Genomic DNA, 24,265 nt, shown 5'->3' with positions numbered 1-24,265 from the left:
AAACAAAACATGAAATTTCGGGTCGATTGCGCATGAGATTGCCCAAGGAAAACAAAAACATAAGTTTTTTACAAGTGTTTTATCCTTAAAATGCAAAATCTAAACGTCGCCGTTTTTGTCATTTTCCCAAGAAAAATCTATTTTTAATTTAGTGCAGGTTTTAAAAAATGTAGAAAACAATTGGATAGTGAAATGCAACGAACGATATGGGGCGGAAAAAGACAAAAAGAAACCATTAAAAAAGAAAAAAACATTTTTGGACAATTAAAGTCGGAATTATCTCCGAATCCGTATATGCTTTCGCTAGCTCATCATTTTACGAAATTAGCTGGACATTTTTTTATTTTATTTTATTTTTTTATCTGAAGAACAACAAAAGTCCGTGAGAAAAAAAAAAAAAAAAAAAAAGAAACAGAAAAAGAAAACGAAAGGAAGAACACTTTCTGAAATCTCCATAGGAATTTGCATTTGCAGGTTGTTAATCTTTCTCTCATCATCATTTTTTTCCTTTTTTTTTCTTTGTGAATTTTTTCCATTCCGTTTCCTTTTTGTTCTTCGTTAAATGTCAGGTTAGGGTTGAAAAATGAAATCGAGTTCGTTTTCGTTTCTATGGTATTATTTGAAATTGAAACAGGTTTTTTCTTATGCTTTATTATGAGATTTTCTGTGGATTGTTTCTTTTGTTCCTGATTTTCTATGGAACTTCGTTTGTTTCAGGGATTTCTCTGATGAATGTGGGTCTTTGCATGAGCTTTGGAAGGGTTTGGTTGCGTTGTTGTTAAAATGTACAGGACAGTGGCTACATCTGCGGCCACAACTACCACAACAGATAGCCTGGATTATGTTGTAAATTTGGATCAAATTCCACGTTGGAGTGATGCAGAACATAGGTCTTCATTGGAGTTCGTTAACGAAGATCCTTCCTTCTCTAATTCTTACTTTCCTGATCCTCTCACGTCTCCATCTGACGCCGAAGGTGGGACTAATGGAGTCGTTTCGAGATTTCCCGTAGATCATGAAATTAATTCTAAAATATATCTCTGGAGGGGGAATCCATGGAATCTCGAGGTAGATGCTGTCGTGAATTCTACGAACGAGGTGAGAGTTAATCTTCTCTATCCTCTTCTTTTCCTTCTTAAATAGACCGTCACACGTACACCAACGGAAAAGTAAACCGATGCCAAAAGTGCCGTGAACTTCATAATAATAGCTCCAAAAGAATTCAGAAGGAAAAACCAGAACTTTGTACATTACATAGAAGAAGAAGAAGAAAGAACTAGATGTAATTTAAGTTGGGAAACCAATTGCGAATAAGAATTTCAATTCTTTGGTTTTGGGCTACATCAGGGCGTACTAATTATCACACAACCATTTCTTTTTATCTCGTTCAGCTTTAATGTCATAGCATTTGAGTAGGATATATTAGTGGGAAATTAGTTGAAATTGAAATTTCGTTGATTATTAACTGGCATGCCTAATTGACTAGGAAACCAGTGCCTCGTTTACATGCTGTGAAATATCGCTAACTAACGTAGGGATCACGATGCCTTTTTGCAATTGTGTTCATTAGCAATATGTAACTAGATTGTGGTCCCCTTATAACCCTAAGAGTTTCTTGGCAAGATATTCATGATGTGAATACTAAGGAGCCAAAAGCTAAATGCCTGAACTCAAGCAACATCATAAGTTAGCTTGGATTGGAAGTTGTGTCTGAGGAAGTGGAAAGGACATAGGTCTCGAACATTGTTCGCATCAACCAAGTCAATTGACTTCAAGCGTAGTTGTAGAAAAGATAGAATAAAAGAGCATGCTGGAAATGACAAATGGTTGTATGAGATAAAAGAGAAAGTAGGATATATCCGTGAGTGTTTGACCTACATTGTGTGTATCTCAATAATTCTTATGGAATAACCATGTGACTTTACTACGTTTGGTTGCCAAAGTAAGTTATACATATTAAACCTTAGGTAGGTTTCTAGGGCCTTTATTGTTTACCTAACCCTTATTGACCACCAAGCCAGCACATGGTCGTTATGCAGGATAAATACATAGTTATTTATCTATATTATGAGCTAGGGAAGATCATCACTTGCTCCTGGATCTACTGAAGAAGGATCTTTTGTTACAAGACATATACTTGGAAACTTTTGTGTACTAGAGCTAGAGTGTTATCGAAATATTGGTGGATGAATAGGAATTGTTATTGAGGAAGATGAAAAGAAGTGCAGGCAAATATTTCTGGTTATGAGAAAAAAAATAGCCTTAGAGGCTTTATAGGAACAAAGCATAATATTAAATCTTACTGTTCCACTCTGAAGGAGTTTTAACTTTTTACAAAGAGTGTAGAAATTTCAAATATTCAAGTAACGCCAGAATGTCATCATGATTAATCAAAGCAACAACTGGATTCTTGATTGAATCCTTTATCTGCAAGGCCAAACTCCAGATTGTCATCAACTTGGAGCCAAGTTGTGTAACTAGTTAATGGATAGGTCATGTCACATCGGCCATCTATATAGTGATGATTATGAATGTAATCTGGATGCCCAAAATTAGAGTATGATGATTGATGGTAACCCACTCAACAAATATATGGGGATAGAATTACAAACCAAAATGTATAACTCTCTTTTGAAATGGTTCCACATGGTGATCAATCAAGTACACAGACAAAATGAGAATGAGCAGATGAGTCAAGAACAAGTGATGAAAGTGGACAAAAATCTGACTGACTAGCCATGTTATGCTATTTGGTTGCTATGTTCATCGTACTGGGGAAATTAATCATTTGAGTATGTGATTGATGTGTACTTGAATAACTTAAACTGTTTGTACAGTTGTCATCCTCGGGTCCAGAGAATGTAGAGATGCTTTGCTCATTGTTTAGGAATTAACAGTATCTCAATCCATTTGTACTAAAAGAAGGGAAATTTGAAAGGTGGAACAAGCAGTTACGTGGTCGTCTGAAAGTAGTGAAGGGTTATGGCGGGTGGTTCTCGATTAAAAACTTACCTTTAGACTATTGGAGCCGGCAAACCTTTGAAGCTATTGCATCTTATTTCGGCAGACTATTATCGATTGCAAATGAAACGTTGAATGTTGTTAATGTTGCTGAAGCAAAAATTCAAGTTCAGAAAAATTTATGTTGCTTTACGCCATCTACTATAGAAATTTCAGATGAAAGGTAACATTTTTCAGAACTTTGGAGATATTGAATGTTTGGAACCCCTGGTCAAAATTCAAGGTGCTTTATTTAGAAAAGATTTCTCCAACCAATCGACTGGGCTCGTCTAAAGCAAGTTTTGGTTGATGACGATTTAGATTCTTCCGATTCAAATTCCGATTCAAATGTTGATGCTTAAAAAAGAAAACCAGATTCAAATCCCAATGGATTCTAAAAATAGACTCTTTGATAGCTTTCTTCCCGCTGACGATGGAAGAATCACGGGGAAATGATCAAACTCAGTTTTGAAAGTAGTCCAAGATTCACAAATCCTCTTGGCGCAAAAAGCCTTATTCAAAATTCGCAGCCCTTATAAGGAAGCCTAAGAGTCACGGGCCATTAAAGAGCCTTTTTCTAAAGAGGAGAGAAAAAAGAAAAAAGGTCTTAAAAAATGAAAGGAAAAATGCAGGGGAAGTCAAAGAGAACTTTTAGAGAGGAAAGAGATTATTATGGTTGAGCATTCTTAATTGCCAATTGGAATTATAAGTTTCAGTACAGATGGAAAGGCAGGTCAGTGGAAGTGTGGCCACACTTTTGCCGCTCTTTCTTCCTCCCTTAGCAGTTCACTTCCCTCAACTTCGTCAAAGTCTTTTTCTTTCTTTCCCATTGCTGGTTCTGTGCCCATTGAAATCCCCTCCGGTAAAGCTCCAGCTTCCAACTCTTCCTGCACTGCTCTTTCTTCTTCTTCCCTCTCTTTCTCGACCAAATCTGGGTCAAAGGCTAAGTCTAAAAAAACATCTAAAATCAAGGTTCTCCCACATTCCTTCAAGACTTTCCCAAAGCATTTTGTTAGAAGGAAAAGGGTAAAGGAGGCCTTAAAAAAAGCTTACAAAAGAAAAATTGATTTTGGATAAGAACCCTGATTTTTTGGAGGCAAATTGTGCCCTTTTGCAAGCCCCTTTTCAATCTTACAAGTCAGATCCTCTGAGCTCTGTTCATCCTTCTTTTAAATACTCAGTTTTCTCTGTGCCTAATTCAAAGGTAAATTTTTTGAGAGGTTCTCCCCCCTAACTTCAATCTCTTCATCGAAAAAGAAGAGTGTATCAGATTTCGACTCTCCTTTTAGTGTGAGCAACGAGGAAGTCGAACATTTGCTGAAGACAACGGAGAAGGTGACCAGTCTATTAAGGATCCTTTAGAATCTGATCTGAGTACCTTGTTTTAGACAGAGGAGGATTTAATTATTGAGAAACATGCCTCTTTATTTCCTTCACAAGCTCAGCACTTTGAAATTCCAGATCACTTGAAGTCCATTGTTGAGAAATGTGGAATTATTTTGGTTTGAGTACAGATTTTAGACCTGGTCTTGTTTTTTCAGCCATTTATTTTTGAAGACTGTTTTAGTGGATCATTAGAAGTTCGATGGATACTTCTATTATTTGGCTCTCTAGAGTTCTTCGTAAACATTCTGGTTCGAGTCACTCACTCAAGATTTAAGGACTACTTAGGAGGCATATTTTTTCAACAACAAGCTGCATGGCTTTTTGCTCTCCTTGGTGTTTTCCTCCTATCCATTTTGAAGTTTTTAGTCTGCAATCTTTCAGTTGTTTTTGGGCTTCATGTTGAAAGTTTTTTAGGTTTGCTTTGTTCTTATCTTTCTACTGTTTACCTCAGGGTTTTGTTTGTGTTGTTTTTGTTGTTCAATTCATCTGTACTTTTGTTTGTGATTACTCTTTTTGCCCTTAGTATAATTCTCTTGTACTTTGGAAAAAAAGTACAGTGCAATTGTAGATATGAAGGGGTTCTATGGCATGCTCAATTTCTTTCTTTTTCTTTTTCTCTTTTCTTTCTCTCTTTTTTTTTTCTTTTGAACAGAAACGAGACTTTAAAACCTGTTAGAATTAAAGCTTGTTTGGTGAAAGTTATGAAGTTATGTTATAGATAATCAATGATCTGCAAATCAGAAAATTTCTTTTTGGTTAAGTTTATAATGAAATAGGTAACTACTTTATGTATCTGCTATTTCTTCTGATTGTACATTTCATTATACAGAACTTGGATGAAGCGCACAGCAGCCCTGGTTTGCATGCTGCTGCAGGACCTGGTCTATTAGACGAATGTGGAACACTTGTACGCCTGCGATTATTTATTCTTCAGTTAGGCTTTTATTTATTGCTTTACCCTTGAAAATTTCCAAAAATTAACATATGCTTAATGTAAAAAAAGGATAAATGTAAATACTTTGGAGATAAAATGGAATATGGATTTCACGATTGTTAGAAAAGTTTCTTTTATAGCACTTCTTTGGAAAATAAGAATGTCAAGACCTGACTCGCTAGATATACTTGCATTTCCTGAAGGGTGGTTGCCGCACAGGAATGGCAAAAGTCACTAATGCTTATGACCTTCCAGCAAGGTGAGTATGTAGTTGATGTTTGGATCTCCAGATTGAATACCTATACATTTTCCCATAAAACTGATCCTCACTATTGTTAATTTTTCTCCAACTTCAATTTGATATTTACCGTGTTCTTTCAGAAAGGTCATACATACTGTTGGTCCAAAATATGCTGTCAAATACCATACTGCTGCAGAGAATGCTCTGAGCCATTGCTACCGTTCTTGCCTTGAACTTCTCATTGAAAATGGGCTTCAGAGGTTGTGAAAGTTGCTGAACGCCTGATGCTACATTCTATTTTCTCCATATTATTTGCTCATCTCTTGATTCTCTTGGTATTTTTAGCTTACATATTAATGGCATTTAATGCAGCATTGCTATGGGTTGTATATATACAGAGGCAAAAAACTATCCCCGTGAACCTGCTGCACACGTAGCAATAAGTGAGATATTTAACTACACGTTCCTTTAATTTGTCTATATTTTTCTCTATTCCACTGATTTCAAATTCCGTGGATATTCATTCATAAATTACGGGCTTCCATTAACTACCAATTTTACCTTGTATGTTCGGATCTAATATGTTTTTGGGCTTGAGGAACTGCACAGGGTGCCAACTATAAATTTTCAACCACTTATTTTGTTATTTTTCTTTGATGGTTGGCCAGTTTTGGTCATTTAGATCTAGTCGTCACCATTTATGATTGTTACCAAATACCAACTTGAATTCTTTAGATCAGCATAGTGATCGAACTAAATTATCTGAGATGTCAAAGGTTCCTTTAATGTAAATCTTTGTGTACGACTGTGTACCTGATCAACTTATTGATATCCAACCAAAGTAGCTGTTCCGATTGTCTGATGGACTATGTTGGAACTCTAATTAACATCTTATAACAAAAGTAAAAGAAAGAAAAGAAAAGTTTTACGTCTTATCCCCCATTTAATTTTTCTTTTTCTTTTGTTTAGGAACTGTGCGTCGTTTTCTCGAGAAGCAGAGAGATAAAATTAAAGCGGTTGTATTTTGTACAACGTCATCAGTAGATACAGAAATATACAAGAGGTACTCAACTCTCAAGCAACTGAGGCCTGCCATTCCTGGAGGTTATGTTGTACATGGTGTAATAAATATAATGATCCATGTTGGACTTATTCTATCTGCTTTTGTATGTTCTGAGGCAGGTTGCTTCCTCTGTACTTTCCTCGTGATAAACACGAGGAAGAAGTTGCATTGTCAAAGCTTCCTGCAGATGTTGGAGATGAGAATGGTGAGACCATTATAGACGAGCGGAAAATAAGGATAAAACCTTTACCCAAAAAGAATGTTCCAAAGCCTCCCCCAGTTCCCAATGATACTCCTGTTAGTGATGTAAGGTTGACACGGAGGTTAGTGGAATGATTTCTGCAATATAACAATTTTTTTAAAAAAATATTGCATCTTCAAATTGTAGATTCGTGTGAATTGCATACTTGTACGAGTAAAAGTTGCCACAAATTTGATAACATTGATCAGAGTTGCCATGAATTTGATGACATTAATCTGTTTTTGTAGATTTGAATGGTATGGACTATCTTTTATTCTTATTGATTAACCATAAGATACAAAGCTTTCTTGTATAGGAGAAAAGCTAAATACATAAAAAGGAAAGTATCCTAATAAGAATAAAATAAAATCCTAAATGATTTTACAACACTTTTACAACCCAGACTCTCCCTCAAGCTGGTCTAAGTATATCTTTCATCGACAGCTTGTTAATCATTCTATTAAATTGTACTTTTGGTAGCCCTTTAGTCAAGACAACACATCAGTTGTTTGTTCTGTACTGCTTGTTTCAATTTTGTCCTTAATGAAGTTCATGTCGGCCTCTATATGCTTTGTCCTATGATTTAGAACTGGATTATGGGCTATAGAGATGGCATCATTTGTTATCTCAGTACACACGTGTAGGAGTCTTCTGAAAGATCTTCGATTCTTCCAATAATCTTTTTATCCATATTTTTCACATACACCATGTGAAAAGTCTAAATTCTGTAGTTGCTTTTTGCTACGCCAAGTGATTAGGTTACCTCCAACCAATAAACAATAGCTAGAATTAGATCTTCTACCCATTGTATTTCCTGCCCAATTAACACTAGCGTAAACTTCAATCTGAAGATATTTGTGTTTCTTAAACAATATGCCATTTCCTGAAGTTTTCTTCAAATATCTCAAGATTCTATATGCATCTTCAAAGTGGGCCTGTCCTGGCGAGTGCATGAATTGACTTACCAAGCTTACTAAAAAAGCAATATCTAGTCGTGTGTGAGACAAATCAATAAGTTTTCCCACAAGTCTTCGGTATCGTTCCCTGTTCTTTACATCCTTATCTTTTGCAGCTTTCAATTTCAAATTTGGTTCATAGGTGTCTTGGCTACCCTGCACCCAAGTAGACCTGTTTCTCCAAGTAAATCAAAAACTTATTTTCTTTGATTCACAATCATGCCCTTTTTGGATCTCGCAAATTCTGTCCCTAGGAAGTATTTTATTGTTCCTAAGTCTTTGATTTGAAATGCGCTAGCAAGCCTTTTCTTTAACATGTTCAATTCAGCTTCATCATTACTTGTAAGAATAATGTCATCTACATAAACAATCAACATCACAACTCTATTATTATTTTCAGAATGCTTGTAAAACATGGTGTCATCAGCTTGACTTTGAGGAAACCCAAAGCTAGTAACTACTTTCCCAATTCGTTCAACCATGCTTTTAGAGATTGCTTGAGCTCGTATAGAGATTTCTTTAGCCGACATACTTTGTTCACCCTAAATCAATTTCAAAACCTGGTGGTGGGCTCATAAACACTTATTCTTCAAGATCACTATTGAGAAATGAGTTTCTTACATCGAGCTGGTGAATGGGCCAATCTAAATTTACTGCTAGTGATAAAAGAACTCTAATGGAATTAATTTTAGCAATAGCGGAAATAGTTTCCTGATAATCAATCCCATAAGTTTGAGTGAATCCTTTTGCAACAAGTCTTGCTTTATCTTTCAATATTACCATTAGCATTGTTATTTTCCAAAGAAGTCTTGCTTTATCTTTCAAGTACTGATTTACACCCCACTAGTTTCTTGTCTCTTGGTAAATCTACTATTTCCCACATACCATTATGTCTTAGAGCATTCATCTCTTTCATGATAGCCACTTTCCAATTTGGATCATCTAAGGCTTCTTGTATATTTCTTGGTACAAATAAGTTGTCTATCCTAGGGGTGGAAGCTTTAATGACTATTTGACAAATTTGAGTACAACATATAATTTGCAATAGATATTTAGTGCAAGCTCTCGTACTATTTCTCAAAGCATTATAGAGATCAAGATCAGAGACAACATGTAAGAAATTATCCACGGTTGGAGACACATCAGACGTGGAATTTTCAATGATAATAGGTGAAACAAGAGTTGACGATTGGTTACCTGGAGTTTCAGAATCGTCCCTCAGAGTTTGAGATTAGAATTGCGATGAGTCAGCTATTTGGTCCTTGTTTAATTGATTGAATTTTTTTTCTAGCATAAAACTTAAATTTAGGATTCAAATCATTAGAATCTTTTTGTAGTAATTCTCGAGAATTACAATGTTTTGGTATTGAAGAACTAAGACTAGGACAAATAACATTTGGAAGAGATTCAGATACATCCCAAAAATTATCATCCTCTAAAATTTGTGTTCTCTCTCCCCCCCCCCCCCAAGATAATTTTGGGTGAAAAAGGTTGGTTTTCCAAAAACGACATGTCCATTCTCACATAAAGATTTTTTGTTTTGAGTAAAAACATTTTTACCCCCTTTCGTTAGAGGCATAACCCAGAAAAGGTACATTTAAGAGCTCGATGATCTATTTTGATAGAAAATGACTAGGAAGATGTACATAACAAATACACTCGAAAACTTTTTAGGTAAATTAGAGGACAAACAAGTATATGGAAAAAAAACTTTCAAAACATCTAAGTGGAGATTCAAAATTCAAAACTTTAGAAGGCATTCAATTTATTAGGTAGGTAGCTGTGAGAATTGCTTCCTCCCCCACCCAAGAAGTATTTAGGTATACATGCATAGTCAACCTTATGGTTCGAGCAACCTATAAATGCCTATTTTTATGTTCTTCAATACCACTCTGTTGAGGGGGTGTCTCAACAAGTGGATTGGTGAATAATGCCTTTATTTTGAAAAAACTCTCTCAGATGTTCGTTGAAATCTTCAATGCCATTATCTGAATGTAAAATATCTATTTTTGTTGAAAATTGGGTTTCACTCATATTGTAAAAACATGTGGAAACATCCTTCACTTTGGATTTTTTTTGTTAATAAAATGACCCACAACAAACGGGTATGATTCTCAATGAAAGTCACGAACCAACAGTGGAATACAAATTTAGTGGGGCCCCAAATATCACTGTGAATTAAGTAAAATGGTTTTGAAGACGAGTTAGAGGATCATTCTTTGAAGAACCCCTTAGAAACTGATCTCAATGATTTTTTTCGGAATGAAGAAAAATTGAATGATGGAAATCAGACCTCCGGAAACCCTCTCAGTCTAGGCATTGCAAAATTCCAGCCCATTTAAAGTCGATAGTAGAAAAATGCAAACTAGTTTTTGTTTGAGATCTGATTTTAGTTACTTTTTGTTTCGATAATCGGTTTCTTTGTGAGGTTTGAAGGGTGCAGAGAAAGAGTTCGGGATTCAAGTCTCTTGAACCTTTAATTCAGAACTAGTTCTCCCCCTAGATTCATTGAAGAAGCTGGTCTTAAGAATTGTTTCCAATCGATTGAACAATTAATACTTTTAGCAGTTCTTGGTTTTCATCATGGTGAAGATTCAGCAAGGATAGTTGTTCTCTTGGCGTTCCCTCTTCACTCATTTCAAAGCTTATTTTGGGCATCATAATTTAGATTTCGGCATTTCGGTTGAGTTGGTTTGCGTTTCATCTTTTCTCATCGGGAGCAAGAATGGTTTCCTCTTGTCAAAGAATTTAATGTTACTTTGCAGTTTGTTGGTTTGAAAATTGTTAGCAAGTCTTCTTAGGCTCAAGTTCGTTTTTGTCTCCGATCGGTGTTCCATCTACATTCTTTTCGAAGCTATTAGTGTGCAATTATTCCACAGAATTTGGCTTCTTATTGGAAGAAAATTATTTTGCTTGGTTATTCTTTCTCCTTTTTGGTTTGAGTTATAGAGGATTTTGGCGTTTGTATCGTTATTTTGTTTTTCCTTTTATTCATTTTTCTCCTCATTGCGCATAGTATATTATTCTTCTACTTTGAGCATTAATCTCATTTATTATCATTAATAAAGAGGCTTGTTTTTGTTTTAAAAAAAAGATAGAGTAAGGTTTCGGTGAAAAAGAGGAGAAACAACTTTGTGAAAATGCAATTTTCACAATTAAATGAGAACAATCAACTCCCTTAAAGAGATTTGGAAAGAGAATTTTGAGATACGAAAAATTTGAATGCCCTAGTCTACTATGCCATAGCATAATTTGATGTTTAACAGAAGAACTGTTACTACTAAAGCTCCTAGAGGCGTGAACTGATGTGGTGTTGGCAAATTTAATTATATATCACCTAATAGTTTCATAGACATTGACACATTGTAACCTGTTATCAAAACTTCCAAGTTTCATAGACATTGGTACATTGTATAATTCTCTTGTACTATGAGCTTCTGTCTCATTATTAATATATCAATAAAAAGGCTGTTTCATTTAAAAAAAAAGACTTCCATCGAGTTATATATATATATCTGAAAGTAACAAAATTGTATTTTTTTTCTTTTGAAAAGGAAACAATGTCTTTATTAATATATTAATAATGGGTAGGAGCTCATAGTCCAAGAGAATTATACAATGAGCATATAAACCCAGGGTTAGGAGGTGAATCTCAACTAGGTTGACACTACATTAATTATTTTGCTTAACAAAATTGTATGATAACCTGTTACCTGAAAATACACGAAGGTGTCAGCAATCCACCCTACGAGCTTTGGAGATTATAAAAGTGGACTCCAATCGTGAGAATATAGTAACATATTTTGTCGTTGTGCTGTGATATGGTGGAAAAAAGATTATACATATAGTAGGAAATATCTGGGTAAAAAGTGAGAGTATACCATGAAGAAGTCAATCATCGAGCTAAATCCATCACCTCATCAACTCACTAACCTTCAAAAGATTGAAGTTTCTTTCATTCTACAACTTGGAAGGGTTTGTCTTGATTGCATTAGACCATTTGTTATATTCTATTTGACAAGCAAGCTGTTAGTAAGTCAAATAGGATGCTAGTTGTTATAAGAATAAAGTAAAAAGGGATGCTAGCTTTTTGGTTATTATATGCCTCATGCTAGCTTTTTGGTTATTATATGCCTCATCATTGAACAGGTTATGTAATATCTACAAAAAACAAGATATGAACCAAAAAAAAAAAAAAAAAAAAAAAGAAGCAGCAAAAAGAACATTAAAAGCTTTCTATAAGTTTACCATGTAACTGTTTCCTGTCTTTTATAGCGAAGCCAGAGTCCCGCCAGTCTTGTTGCAGTTCACAGTTACAAAATTGTTCTTTTGTCAAAAAGCACAAAGTTTCCTCTAGAAGTTGTCAGAACTACCATTATTACGGAGGTCAATGTTTTGTCATAAAGATTTTGATTCTCAAATCCCTCTCATGTGTTCAAACGACAATAAAGAATGGATGATGGGGAGTTTATGACTTCAGAAAGGAATTTCTTCTTCTGCTTAGACTGAAATAGGACTTCTCTAAGTTGAAAGTGGAAGGATAGAGGTCATGTCTTTGTTAGGTTTCCCAAAAGAACTCTAAGAACCCAACTTAATGGCAAGAAAAACAGAGTATTCTCTGTAGGTTTATTTATTTATATTGCCAAAATACAGTCATAAGCTTTAAACAAGAAAGAACCTTCAAAGAAAAGAAATAACAAATAACATACCAACATGTAGCCTACTTTAGGGTAACCTTGGCTACAGCAGCCGCCCTTCCAAGTTTTTATCAAAATAAAACCTACCTACCCAATCCCCAAAAGTTGCTATATATAAGTTTTTTTCCAGCCTTCTCTCTCCCTGGGTCCCACACGCACGATCCCTCACTTTTTCCCTTTTTCCTCATTCCTGTCCAGCTGAATTACTTTACTGTCCCTCCTCTTATATGTATGCAATATGGGAGGTCTTACAATACCCCTCGGTTCCACATTCACCTTGTCCTCAAGGTGGAAAGAAGGAAATTGTTGATTCATTTGATAAACCGATTCCCACGTAGCATCACTCTCCGGTAGGCCTTGCCATTTGATTAACCACTCGTTAGCCCCTAACTCCTTATTCCAACGGATCCCAAGAACATTTTCTGGCCATAGCTGTAATTCAAAATTTTCTGTCAACATGGGGTGCTGGTGCTGGACTACTTGCTGTGCCCCCAGCTTGGGTTTGAGCTGCGAAATATGGAAGACATTGTGTATTGCTGCCTCTGGGGGAAGGTCCAGCCGGTAAGCCACTGCTCCAATTTCTTCAATGATTTTATAAGGCCCATAATATCTAGGAGCCAATTTTTCTGATTTCTTCCGTGCCAAGGAGCGTTGTCTATAAGGTTTAAGTTTGAGATATACCTCCTCACCCACCTTTAGCTTAAGTTCCCTTCTCTTTAGATCAGCAAACTTCTTCATGCGGTTTTGAGCTAAGGTTAAATTTTCCTTTAAGGCATTAAGAGCTGAATCACGTTCTTTCAGCATTAATTCCACTTCATTGTTAGTGGTTTTCTTATCCCCGTAGGATAGCAAAGGGGGTGGGGAACGACCATAAACTGCCTTAAAAGGAGTAGTTTTTGTAGATGCGTGGAAGGTAGTGTTGTACCATAGTTCGGCCCACGGTATGAACTGATCCCACTTGTGTGGCTGCTCATTACAAAAACATCTCAAGTAAGTTTCTAAGCATTGATTCACTCTTTCAATTTGTCCATCTGTCTGTGGGTGGAATGCTGTACTTCTTTTCAGTAAGGTCCCCATGGATGCGAATAGTTCCCTCCAAAAATTGCTGAGGAAGATCTTGTCTCTATCAGATATGATAGAATTTGGAGTCCCATGACGTCTAACTAACTTGTCAATGAAGGTTAGAGCTATCTGTTTCGCCGAGAAGGGGTGTTTAAGAGTGATGAAGTAGGCGTACTTAGTTAGACGATCCACCACTACCATGATTACATTCATGCCTCCTGCCTTAGGCAATCCTTCAATAAAGTCCATCGTCCAATCTTCCAAGATTTTGTCTGGAATGGGTAGGGGTTGAAGAACACCAGCCGATTTAGTAGCTTCATATTTGTTCCGCTGACAGACTTCACACTGATCCACATATTTTTTGATATCATTCTTCATCCCCTGCCAATAAAGTTCCCCACTCATCCTCTTGTACGTTCGTAGGAACCCCGAATGGCCTCCTAGCACTGAATCATGAAAGGTGTGCAGCAATCTAGGAATAAGGGAGGAAGTCCGTGGTAGTACAAGTCTTCCTTTGTAGAGTAATCTACCATTCTTCCACTCGAATTTTCCTCCCACTTCTTGTTCCTTCTTTAGCTTTGCCACAATTTTTTGTAGCTCTTCATCCTTGTCAACTTCCTCACACACAACACTGATGTCGACAATACCAGAAGTTGTCATCTCATGAAGCTCTATCCTTGGTTCAACTCTTGAGAGAGCATCTGCTGCTTTGTTGAGTAGGCCCGGTTGGTAGAGTATTTCAAAATCATACCCTAGAAGTTTGGTTAGCCATTTCTGGAATTGGGGCTGCACTTCCCTTTGTTCTAACAGAAACTTCAAAGCCTTCTGGTCTGATAGGATAGAAAACTTCCTTCCCAATAGATAATGCCTCCACCTTTGTACAGATAATACCACAGCCATCAATTATCTTTCATGTATCGACTTTGCCTGGGCTCTTTGCGAAAGCTTCTGACTATAAAAGGCTATGGGATGCCCTCTTTGTGATAAAACTGCTCCCTAGCCGCTGCCTGAAGCGTCAGTTTCTATGGCAAAGGGCATACTCCAATCTGGGAGCGCCAAGACCGGTATAGTTGTCATCGCCACCTTCAGCCTAATGAATGCTGTTTCAGCTTCTTCATTCCATTTAAAGGCATTTTTCTGGAGTAGCTTAGTGAGGAGGGTCGCAATGTTGCTGTAACCCTTAACAAACCGTCGGTAATAACCAGTCAGCCCCAGAAATCCTCTTAGTTCAGTCACATCTGAAGGTCTTGGCCAATTTACCATACTTCTAATTTTGTCTTCATCCGCCTCTACCCCTGCCTTGGATATTTGGTGTCCCAAGTATTGGATTCTGGAATGAGCAAATACACATTTCTTGTGATTGACATAAAGTTGATTATCCCTTAGCACAGCAAAAACCATTCCTAGGTGTTTCTCATGTTCAGTTATGTCACTGCTATATACTAAGATATCGTCAAAAAATACCAAAACACAACGTCTAAGGAAGGGCTTGAAAACCTGATTCATCAGTGATTGAAACGTTGCTGGTGCATTTGTGAGACCGAAAGGCATCACCAGGAATTCATAATGGCCTTCATGGGTGCGAAACGCTGTCTTTTCTATATCTTCTTCCTTCATTCTAATTTGGTGGTAACCCGATTTGAGGTCCAATTTAGAGAATACCGCAGCTCCATATAGCTCATCCAATAGTTCTTCAATCACCGGGATAGGAAACTTATCTGAAACTGTAGCTTGATTCAACTTCCGGTAATCAACACAAAACCGCCACCCCCATCTTTCTTTTTAACCAGTAGAACAGGGCTGGAATATGGGCTTCGACTTGGACGGATGATTCCATCTTGCAGCATTTCAGCCACTAAATTCTCTATCTCCCCTTTTTGGATATGTCCATATTTATACGGTGTTACATTGATCGGCCTTTGGTTGGGCAATGTCAAGATCCTGTGGTCGATATCTCTTTTTGGAGGGAGGCCCTTTGGTGTGGTAAAGATATCGGTGTACTGTTGTAGTAAGAACCGAATCATAGGGATATCAGCTTCATCTCCTTTCTCTTTCTTATCAGTCTTGTAGGTATCCTCAATTTCTACTTCCATGTTTGCCCATTCCAATAGAAATCCTTGATCATCCTCTTGCCATGTCTTTTCTAATGTCCTTAGCGAACATTCTGCCTTGATGAGGGAAGGATCTCCTTTCAAAATGATCTGTCTACCTTCGTTCCAAAAGCTCATCGTCAAGGAAGGCCAGTGGATCTTCATAGTACCTGTGGTGTCCAGCCACTGCATCCCTAAGACTGCATCGACGGAGCCCAATTCTACCGCTAGGAAATCTGCTATGATGGTAATTTCTTCAAGTTTTACTTCCACTCTTCGACATATCCCCTTTCCCTTACAGCGTGTTCCATTTCCTATGGTGTAACCGAACTGAGTGTGTTGTTCCAATCCCAGCTTTAAATCTACTGCTAAGGATTGATGGATGAAATTATGGGTTGCCCCGCTATCAATTAGTATCACTATCTCCTTCTGCCTTATCCATCCCTTAAGTTTCATCGTTCCCTTTGAGGAAAAACGAGTCATGGTCTTCAGTTCAATTGCAGCATCTTCGGTAAGTTCCAAAGTCTTTAGCTCTACGGTTCCCTCGGCTACTTCCTCGTGGCTGTCTCCTTCTTCATCCTCTTCTTCTTCATTCATGATGAAGAACATCAGTTCTCTTTTCTCCTTGGTTTTGCATCGGTGTTCAGGAGAATACTTGTCATTGCATCTGAAACACAATCCACGGTCTAGTCTTGCTCTAAATTCTGCATCTGACGGCCTCTTCACCGGTGGTTCCCCTTTCTTGAAGTTACCTTTAATAGGTATGGTGATCTGTTTCATTTGGAAATCAGTCTTCCTTGGTGGTGGCTTGTCCGCATCTCCCAGCTTCTTGACTTTAGATGATCCTCCTTCCTCCCACTCTGTCATTCCTAACTCCATCTTGGACAATTTTAAAGCTAAATTTCGATCATTCACTAGCTGTGCTTCCCTCATACAATCCTCCAGTGTTTGAGGATGTCTACTGATGACCTCTGCGTGTAGGGAAGGTTCCAAACCAGTGACAAACGCATCAACCAACACACTTTTTGCCATGTAGGGTAGTGGGGCTGAATAGGTCACGAATTTTTTGACATACTCATTATAGGATCCGTCTTGTTGAATCCTAATCAATCTTGCCCCTAAACTCTTTTGTCTCGAGTCTCGAAAAAACTCAAACATCCTACTCTTCAGATCTTCCCATGACTCCACCTTCTTCCTGTTGTGACTCCAGCGGTACCAATCCACTTCGTCCTGGCCAAAACTTACCACAGCTACCTTGACTTTTTCACTCTCAGGCAGGTTGTTTATCTCAAAAAAATGTTCAGCCCTGTACACCCATGACTCAGGGTTTTCTCCAAGGAACATCGGCATCTCCAGTTTTTTGTACTTGCTCCGGTCAGTTACTGTTCCATTGATCTCAGTCATCGGCTCGGTTTCATCCATCTTCCCCTTTAACTTCATCACTGAACCGTCTGATGTGGTACCTGATTCTTCCTTTTTTTTGTAACTATGATTTTCCTTCATTTCGTCAGCCAATCGTTCTACAGCCTTCTTCATTTCAAGCAGCATCTCTTTCAGACTCAGGAGTTCCTTTTCAGTACCCTCGACTCTTTCTTCCATCTGTCGTTGAGCCATTTGTCTCGTGATCACCCCCAGTTTCTAGAGGCTCTGATACCAATTGTTAGGTTTCCCAAAAGAACTCTAAGAACCCAACTTAATGGCAAGAAAAACAGAGTATTCTCTGTAGGTTTATTTATTTATATTGCCAAAATACAGTCATAAGCTTTAAACAAGAAAGAACCTTCAAAGAAAAGAAATAACAAATAACATACCACCATGTAGCCTACTCTAGGGTAACCTTGGCTACAGCAGCCGCCCTCCCAAGTTTTTATCAAAATAAAACCTACCTACCCAATCCCCAAAAGTTGCTATATATAAGTTTTTTTCCAGCCTTCTCTCTCCCTGGGTCCCACACGCACGATCCCTCACTTTTTCCCTTTTTCCTCATTCCTGTCCAGCTGAATTACTTTTCTGTCCCTCCTCTTATATGTATGCAATATGGGAGGGGTCTTACAGTCTTCTAATTCCTGTTGTTGTTGAAGTCATCTCTCACTGCGAGAGATAGCTACCATATGCCCTTCTTGCTTATCATCCTCCCTAATGCTTTCTTGGTTTTTTGTAAGGTTCGAATCCATCTGAGTTAAACACACTTCCCGCTCAACTGAACTTGTGTAGTCTTCCAGCCTTGTGTGAAGTTGACATATTTTATTGTTTCCCTTGTTCTCTATGTATAACTGCTGGATGTGTTCCCTATCCATATTATGATTCCTTCAAACCACAGACAAAAAGCTATCTTGGATCTCGATCTTCATCCCACACTGCCTTCGCCACCCTCTTCTATAACAGAAAATACATCTGACTCTCAATGTAAACATTTTTGTAGTTCAAATTTCTCTGAAAGATACCCTAGCATTGATGAGATTTGGTTCGTTATGAGTGAAGACATAAGATTCTCACCAGTCACTTCGTCCTCAAGATGGAACATCTAAGCATGCTATATTCCCCAAAGTTCCTTATAGCTTACCAAATTGAGAGCTAATCCTCATGAGATATTCCTGTCATCTTGTGATTGCTGTAACCCTGTCTCATACAGTAACCCGTGTCATACAACTGCATCCAAGCCCCTCCAACACTATTCTGTTTTCTGGGCATGAAGATTATTAAGTCAGTCTATTTTGCCCCTCCTTTTATTGGTTTTTTTTTTTTGTTTTTGTTTTTCCATTCTTGCGTCTTGGAGCGTAAAAAGTACTGGATTAGTGACCTACTGACCTCCATTGTTCGGATTTGATCCTGCAGGAATTTCTAGACTTCTTTTTAATCTCCTTCATTGGATAACGTTGTTACCTTCAGATAACACCCCTTTCATAATTGGACCCCTTTCATAATCTGAGGTCATTATGGGGCTCCTTTGCCCTTGTACCTTTCATTATTGATCTCAATGAAAGTTGTTTTAACAAAAAAAAAAATCATGGTTCCTATAGTTTGTTCTATTTTCAAATATTTATGGTTTGGAAATCTTTGAGATTGAGTCTCCTCAATCTATGCTGCTTCTTGTATAGGTATTTTAACTTAACTAATTGTGCGTGGTATTTTTAGGAACTCATCATATTTGGATTCATACTTGGATCCTGCTTTCATGGCTTTAATCAAAGACCCAGATCAAAGACGCAAGGAACAATGGGAAAAAACTGCCCAGGCGCAGACTGGATGGAACTATGGTAGAATGCTTGGATTTGGTGACCTTGGTGGACCTCCTTTATCTGCTGCTGAAGAATATTCACTTCATTCAAGATACCTTGCTAAAGCAAATTCTCTTAATCTCTCTGAAATTGCGGAGATGAAAATAGTGTGAGTGTCAAGTTTCTTGTTTGTTTTCATGTCTTTATGCATATAATGGTCTGAAATGATAATCAAAAGGTGAGATGGACATAAACAAGGAAAAAATTGTAGAACCTTGGAATTATTTGGATATATTAATTTAGGCTTCCTTTGTTAAAATCATTTATCCAAGTGAGTTGCTCTTGGAGTTCTGGATCTTTTCTGGTCAATTAGTATTTACTTATTATTCTCTCTTTATTCACTACTTTTTAAGAGGTTTTGTTAGAGTTGCTTGGTAAGAGAAAGAACATTTTAAGAAAGTTGGCTTTTGTTCATTAGATTTTTGATGTGCCAGTGGCTAATTGGAGTGTATATGAGAGAAACGCCATGTTGTTTCTCGTTATGGAATGTACTGAGTTTAAGTTTATGTCTCTCTTTGGCAGGCTAATTACTTAGAAGCTTGCAAAAATCAGAAGAGAGATTTATTTATTTCTGAAAATATCATTAGCTTGAGATGCATATTTACAATATATTGCAGTTACCGTGGTGGAGTAGATAGTGAGGGTCGCCCTGTTATGGTTGTTGTGGGAGCTCATTTTCTACTGCGGTGTCTTGATCTTGAGCGATTTGTACTCTATGTGGTAAAGGTAATTTAATTTAATCTTAAATATTATGCATTTGTTTCTCATTTTAGATTTTTGTCTTGAGACTCCTAAGAAGCAGGATTATATGGACATAGAACACGAAGACTCACCCATTTTTCAAACATTGATATGGGACCTGGTAATATAGTATTGACGAACTTCTTAGAACTCAAGGACAATTGGACAACCTATAGAATAGATCTTGTTCCATTCCTATATTTTAGATTGTTCCAAAGCTTCCATACATTATAAGGATGCAAGTATGAGTTGTTCTCAATCATGCTTTGATAAATTGTTAGTAGTGGTGTATTGATGCTTTTAAAATTGTTTGAAGCATAAGAGATACGCCCATGCCATAACCTCTCTGCTGAAGGGTGTAAGCCTCCAGTTTCAGTTACGTAACAAATATGGTTGGCTTTGTTTTTGTTTTCCTTTGTTTATAACTTCTCACCTTTTTTCTGTGGTGGCAAGTTCAATAGTTTTATTTGTACTTTCATGTTTAATATTTATTGTTTTATATAATTCTATTATTAATGATATTTATTTAATTTATCATTGATTATTTTATTAAGTGCACCTCCCTTAACTCAGTAAGTTGATGTCTTTTTTTCGCTTCTTGGGTTAAAGAAATTAAGAGATTTGTCACCATAGAATGTGCTTTGCACCTTGAAAACATTATCCAAGATGAAAATTTTAGGCTATCCAAATCTATCAGCGCAGAAAGGAAAGAACTCTAAAAAATTATTTGATCTCTCACCAAGTAGTACCAGCAAGTCTTGTAAGTAGTTTTGACGTTGTTAAAGGTTAGAACTCATTCTGGTTAGGTCCTCACGTGTTGTAGAAGTGGGACAGGACAGCTGAGTGGTCAAGAATCAAGATGATGAGAAATAATACTATAGAACGTAAGGATCTTGGCATAGAGTAGGGGCAATGTTGAACACTGTGGGTCTTGGCCTGAAGAGGAGGAAAGTTGGTTGCAGTCATGAAAGGTAAGAAATGCACAAAAGGGCGATGGGTATTGTGGAGGCAAGTTAAGATATGCACGGAAGTTGCGAACACCTGGTGGAGACAAATTTGACAATGAGTAGGACTCTCAATTGTTCATCTAGTTTAGTTTGGGTTGATGTTCAAGATTGCTTCGTTAGTTGGCTTTGCAAAGTAAGCAAAAGAAGCTTGGTTTGAGGTGGAGAGAACTCACCTATGATGGAGGAAAAGGCTCGTGAAAAGAATGCTGGGGGATAGAGATACCCTCAAGGTTGGCCATGATTTTGGTAAGATTCTAGCGCCACAGGGAAAAGAGTAGTATTGTGACACAACACTTTGGATATATTTAGCTCGCCAGGTCATCTTGGATATGTACACACTTCAAGATAATTCACCTAGGGATGGTTGTTTGTCTTTTCAGTTTGGGTTGTCTTTTTTCTCCTTGTTTATTTCTTTGTACATCGAGTATTGGTCTTATTTCATTAATTCAATTAGATTGTCTTGTTTCCGTTTTATTAAAGATAATTCACCTGGTATATAGTATCAATGGAGGTAAGAGCAATCAGAGAAAGATTATGATGTAAGGGAATTGTTAAAGAAAGTAGTATTGTCATAATACTCGGGACATATTTAGCACTTATCTAAGTCAGGTCATCTTGGATACATACATGGTTCAAGACATTCCAAAATATACAAACGATTCAAGATACTGAAGTTGTATAGAGTATCCACTGACGTAAGAGTAATTGGAAAAAAGTTATGATGTTAGGGTATTGTTAAAAAAAATGAGGCCTTTTTTTGTCCACGTTATGGTGTGGTCCTTTAACAAACCTTTCATCAATTGATACTTTTTGGTTTGTTCATTCAATTAGTTCTAACATTAAATAATGTAGAATATAGTCTTAGTAAGAATTATATATTTTTCAATTATTAGTCTTGCACGTCATTTCTTTGTTGTTCTATGATATTATTCAGTCTATGTACTGACTTGTTTTAAATTTCAGGAATTTGAGCCATTAATACAGAAGCCCTATACAATAGTGTACTTCCACTCAGCAGCTTCTTTGCAGCCGTAAGTGCAGAAATATCTACTTGAAATGACCATCTATTTTATTATTTACTATTTATTTTTTGAGCGACCAAGGATTTGTGGGATGAAACACATTTTTTTTTTCAAGCAACAAGGCTAGACAATGAAGAGTTTTTGGAAATCATGCAGGTATACCTTAAGGATGCGTGGATGTTTAGAATGTTTCAATTGGTTTTCAATTCTTAAGGAAAATAATTTTTCATTCATGAAATGGAAAATAACAAGGAAGCACAAATAACATATGACTGAAGTAAGAAAACTAAAAACTTGAACCAAGTCATGATCGAACTGTATAATCTAAAGAAGTAAGAAGCCAAAACTATCAGCTAGAGTGTAAAAACCACCCTAAATACCTGGCCTTACTACTCAAACGTACATGAACATACCGTTGGCCTTGACAGCCTTGACAGCCTTGACAATCTGTAGTCAGAACTTGGTAAAAGCTAAACGATAATTAGATTTCCTGCTCCAGAGGATGATATCTGTTTAAAATTGAAACACAAACCTATTATCCAAATAAAAAACACAGAGAATGAGAAGTTTTTAGAATATCATGTTCGAAAACCCTCGTTACTTGTTAGTCACAAATAACAATGCTTTCTACAAAAGGAGATGCTATGTAAACACATTTCTCTGTTTCAATGACCTATTTCATCATGTCTAGGTCCATAAACTGGATGTGCCATGGTGTGAGAAATATTCCTTAAGGCTCCTGTCATTGAGCTATCGTTGTTCTTTTTTTTTTCTCTCCTTTTTTTTTTAATGGAAGTGCAATTTATCAATAAAAACGTTCTGAGAAGGTTCTTCAAATGAACTAGATATATGAATGTACCCTGTCATACATCACGAGTCTGACAGGAAGGCAAGGCTGTGAATTTCCACAAAATAAAATCTTTATGAAGGAGGTTGGTACAGGTAGACTACTGCGATTCATTTTCCCAATTCAATATTCCCTTTAAATGCCATTGAAAGGCTTGAAGGATGTCCACCGCATGTGAAATTAATACTCATCTTCAATCACACTCTGATGCCTCCAACACTTCAAATAGTTCCTTAGAAAGAGGGACCATCCTATCTCGAACTCCAATACAATTTGATGAGTGGATCTTGTTAACCCTAGCCATTTCGGACATTTGCAAGATCGCAATCGTATCGCAACCTTACCAGTCGTCATTCCCTTAAGCCACTGGCCTTTGGCCTATCGAACCAATTCTAGCTTTGTCACCACCTTCAACCACTATTTGCTATTATTCTTTGTGGAAACTTAACTGAGGTGTAAACGTAATTTTCTACATTGCACCTTGTCACGGGAAATGTTTGAATGCATCAGAAATGCTATTCTTCATATTTGATTCAGAATTCTGCTCTGGATTCAAACTTCAAAAAATGTAAAATTTAAGAATCCATCATTAAATGAAATGCCATACTGGAAAAATGGCCATTTTGGAGCCGACTGTTATTGACCTTCATAATGAAAACCTAATTGTGTGCATTCAGTTCATGATGGTGCATCATATAAGTATATCCGGATATTATCCAACTTCTCTGACCATGTTTATGGTCTGTATACTGTTAGTCGGCCAGATATGGGATGGATGAAGAGATTGCAGCAGATTCTTGGCCGAAAACACCAGCGTAATCTCCATGTATGAACTCCAACTTATTCCATTATATATTGATTGCACACAAAAAATCTGCCTTGATCTTTCTTATCAATCTGTATGATTTTTGTAGGCAATATATGTTCTTCACCCAACCTTTGGATTGAAAGCTGCAGTATTGGCCATGCAATTGCTCGTGGATAATGTGGTAGGTTTGTTTTTTGTTGATGTTTTAATCCTCTGATATTAAATGCACCGATTGAGATCAAGTGTTAAGTAACTGATATACAGGTATGGAACAAAGTTGTATACATCGATCGGCTACTGCAGCTATTCAAATACGTTCCTCGTGAGCAGTTGACCATCCCCGACTTTGTATTTCAGTGAGTTAATGCTTACGTTAAACTCTTTTTCTACAATGATTTAGTTCTTTCTATTCAATTAAAGGTGAATTCCTTAGGACAATTGTGCACATTCACAAATTTAGAGCATAGTTGCCTTTTTGATGCCTGAGATTTTGAAGATTACACAATTCAGAAAAATTAAGACGCCTCATTTTGTGATAAATGCAGGCACGACTTAGAAGTAAATGGAGGGAAGGGCTTGATTGTAGATCCTCGAACAAAGTACGTATACCATCGGCCTTAACGTGAAGGAAAACATTGGTCGAGCCACAAAATCACAGCATTGGCTATGATTTTTTATGCTGCTTAATGGTATCCTTTAGCGTGTGTGTTTAGGTGGGTTAGGTATTGATTATGGTTGTAGAAATGGTATCCCATTTTTCTTTCATTTTTTATTCCTCATGTATTGGTTTGTTTGTGTGGTGAAGGTGAAATAACGTTATTCCTTTTGTATGTTTTGTTGGATGAGCTTTTAATAAAATGGAAAAAAGTGGTTTGTTGAAATTTTTACGTCA

General features: G+C 37.0%; 1 protein-coding gene across 3 annotated transcripts; it reads left to right on the top strand.

Annotated features, from left to right (window-relative positions):
• The first annotated feature begins 213 nt into the window (after window positions 1-213).
• LOC103503322 (uncharacterized) lies at window positions 214-24,254 on the top strand. Of its 3 annotated transcripts, none has more exons than XM_008467475.2 (15): window positions 214-474; window positions 718-1,098; window positions 5,216-5,293; window positions 5,524-5,579; window positions 5,702-5,821; window positions 5,934-6,004; window positions 6,531-6,624; window positions 6,744-6,947; window positions 18,806-19,057; window positions 19,566-19,674; window positions 21,660-21,727; window positions 23,322-23,391; window positions 23,480-23,554; window positions 23,638-23,729; window positions 23,919-24,254. In XM_008467475.2, the coding sequence occupies exons 2-15, from the start codon at window positions 784-786 to the stop codon at window positions 23,992-23,994; spliced, it is 1,680 nt and encodes a 559-aa protein (XP_008465697.1). In that variant the 5' UTR covers window positions 214-474; window positions 718-783; the 3' UTR covers window positions 23,995-24,254. The 3 variants fall into 3 exon arrangements, with proteins under 3 accessions (XP_008465697.1, XP_050946205.1, XP_016903466.1); XM_051090248.1 differs by lacking the exon at window positions 214-474 and adding an exon at window positions 485-569; XM_017047977.2 differs by lacking the exon at window positions 214-474 and adding an exon at window positions 516-634.
• The last annotated feature ends 11 nt before the right edge of the window (window positions 24,255-24,265 follow it).

The sequence above is a fragment of the Cucumis melo genome, chromosome 9, assembly GCF_025177605.1.
Source record: "Cucumis melo cultivar AY chromosome 9, USDA_Cmelo_AY_1.0, whole genome shotgun sequence".
NCBI classification, from domain to species: Eukaryota; Viridiplantae; Streptophyta; class Magnoliopsida; order Cucurbitales; family Cucurbitaceae; genus Cucumis; species Cucumis melo.
Note: the sequence above shows the minus strand (reverse complement) of the source record. Positions and strands in the feature narration are given on the sequence as shown.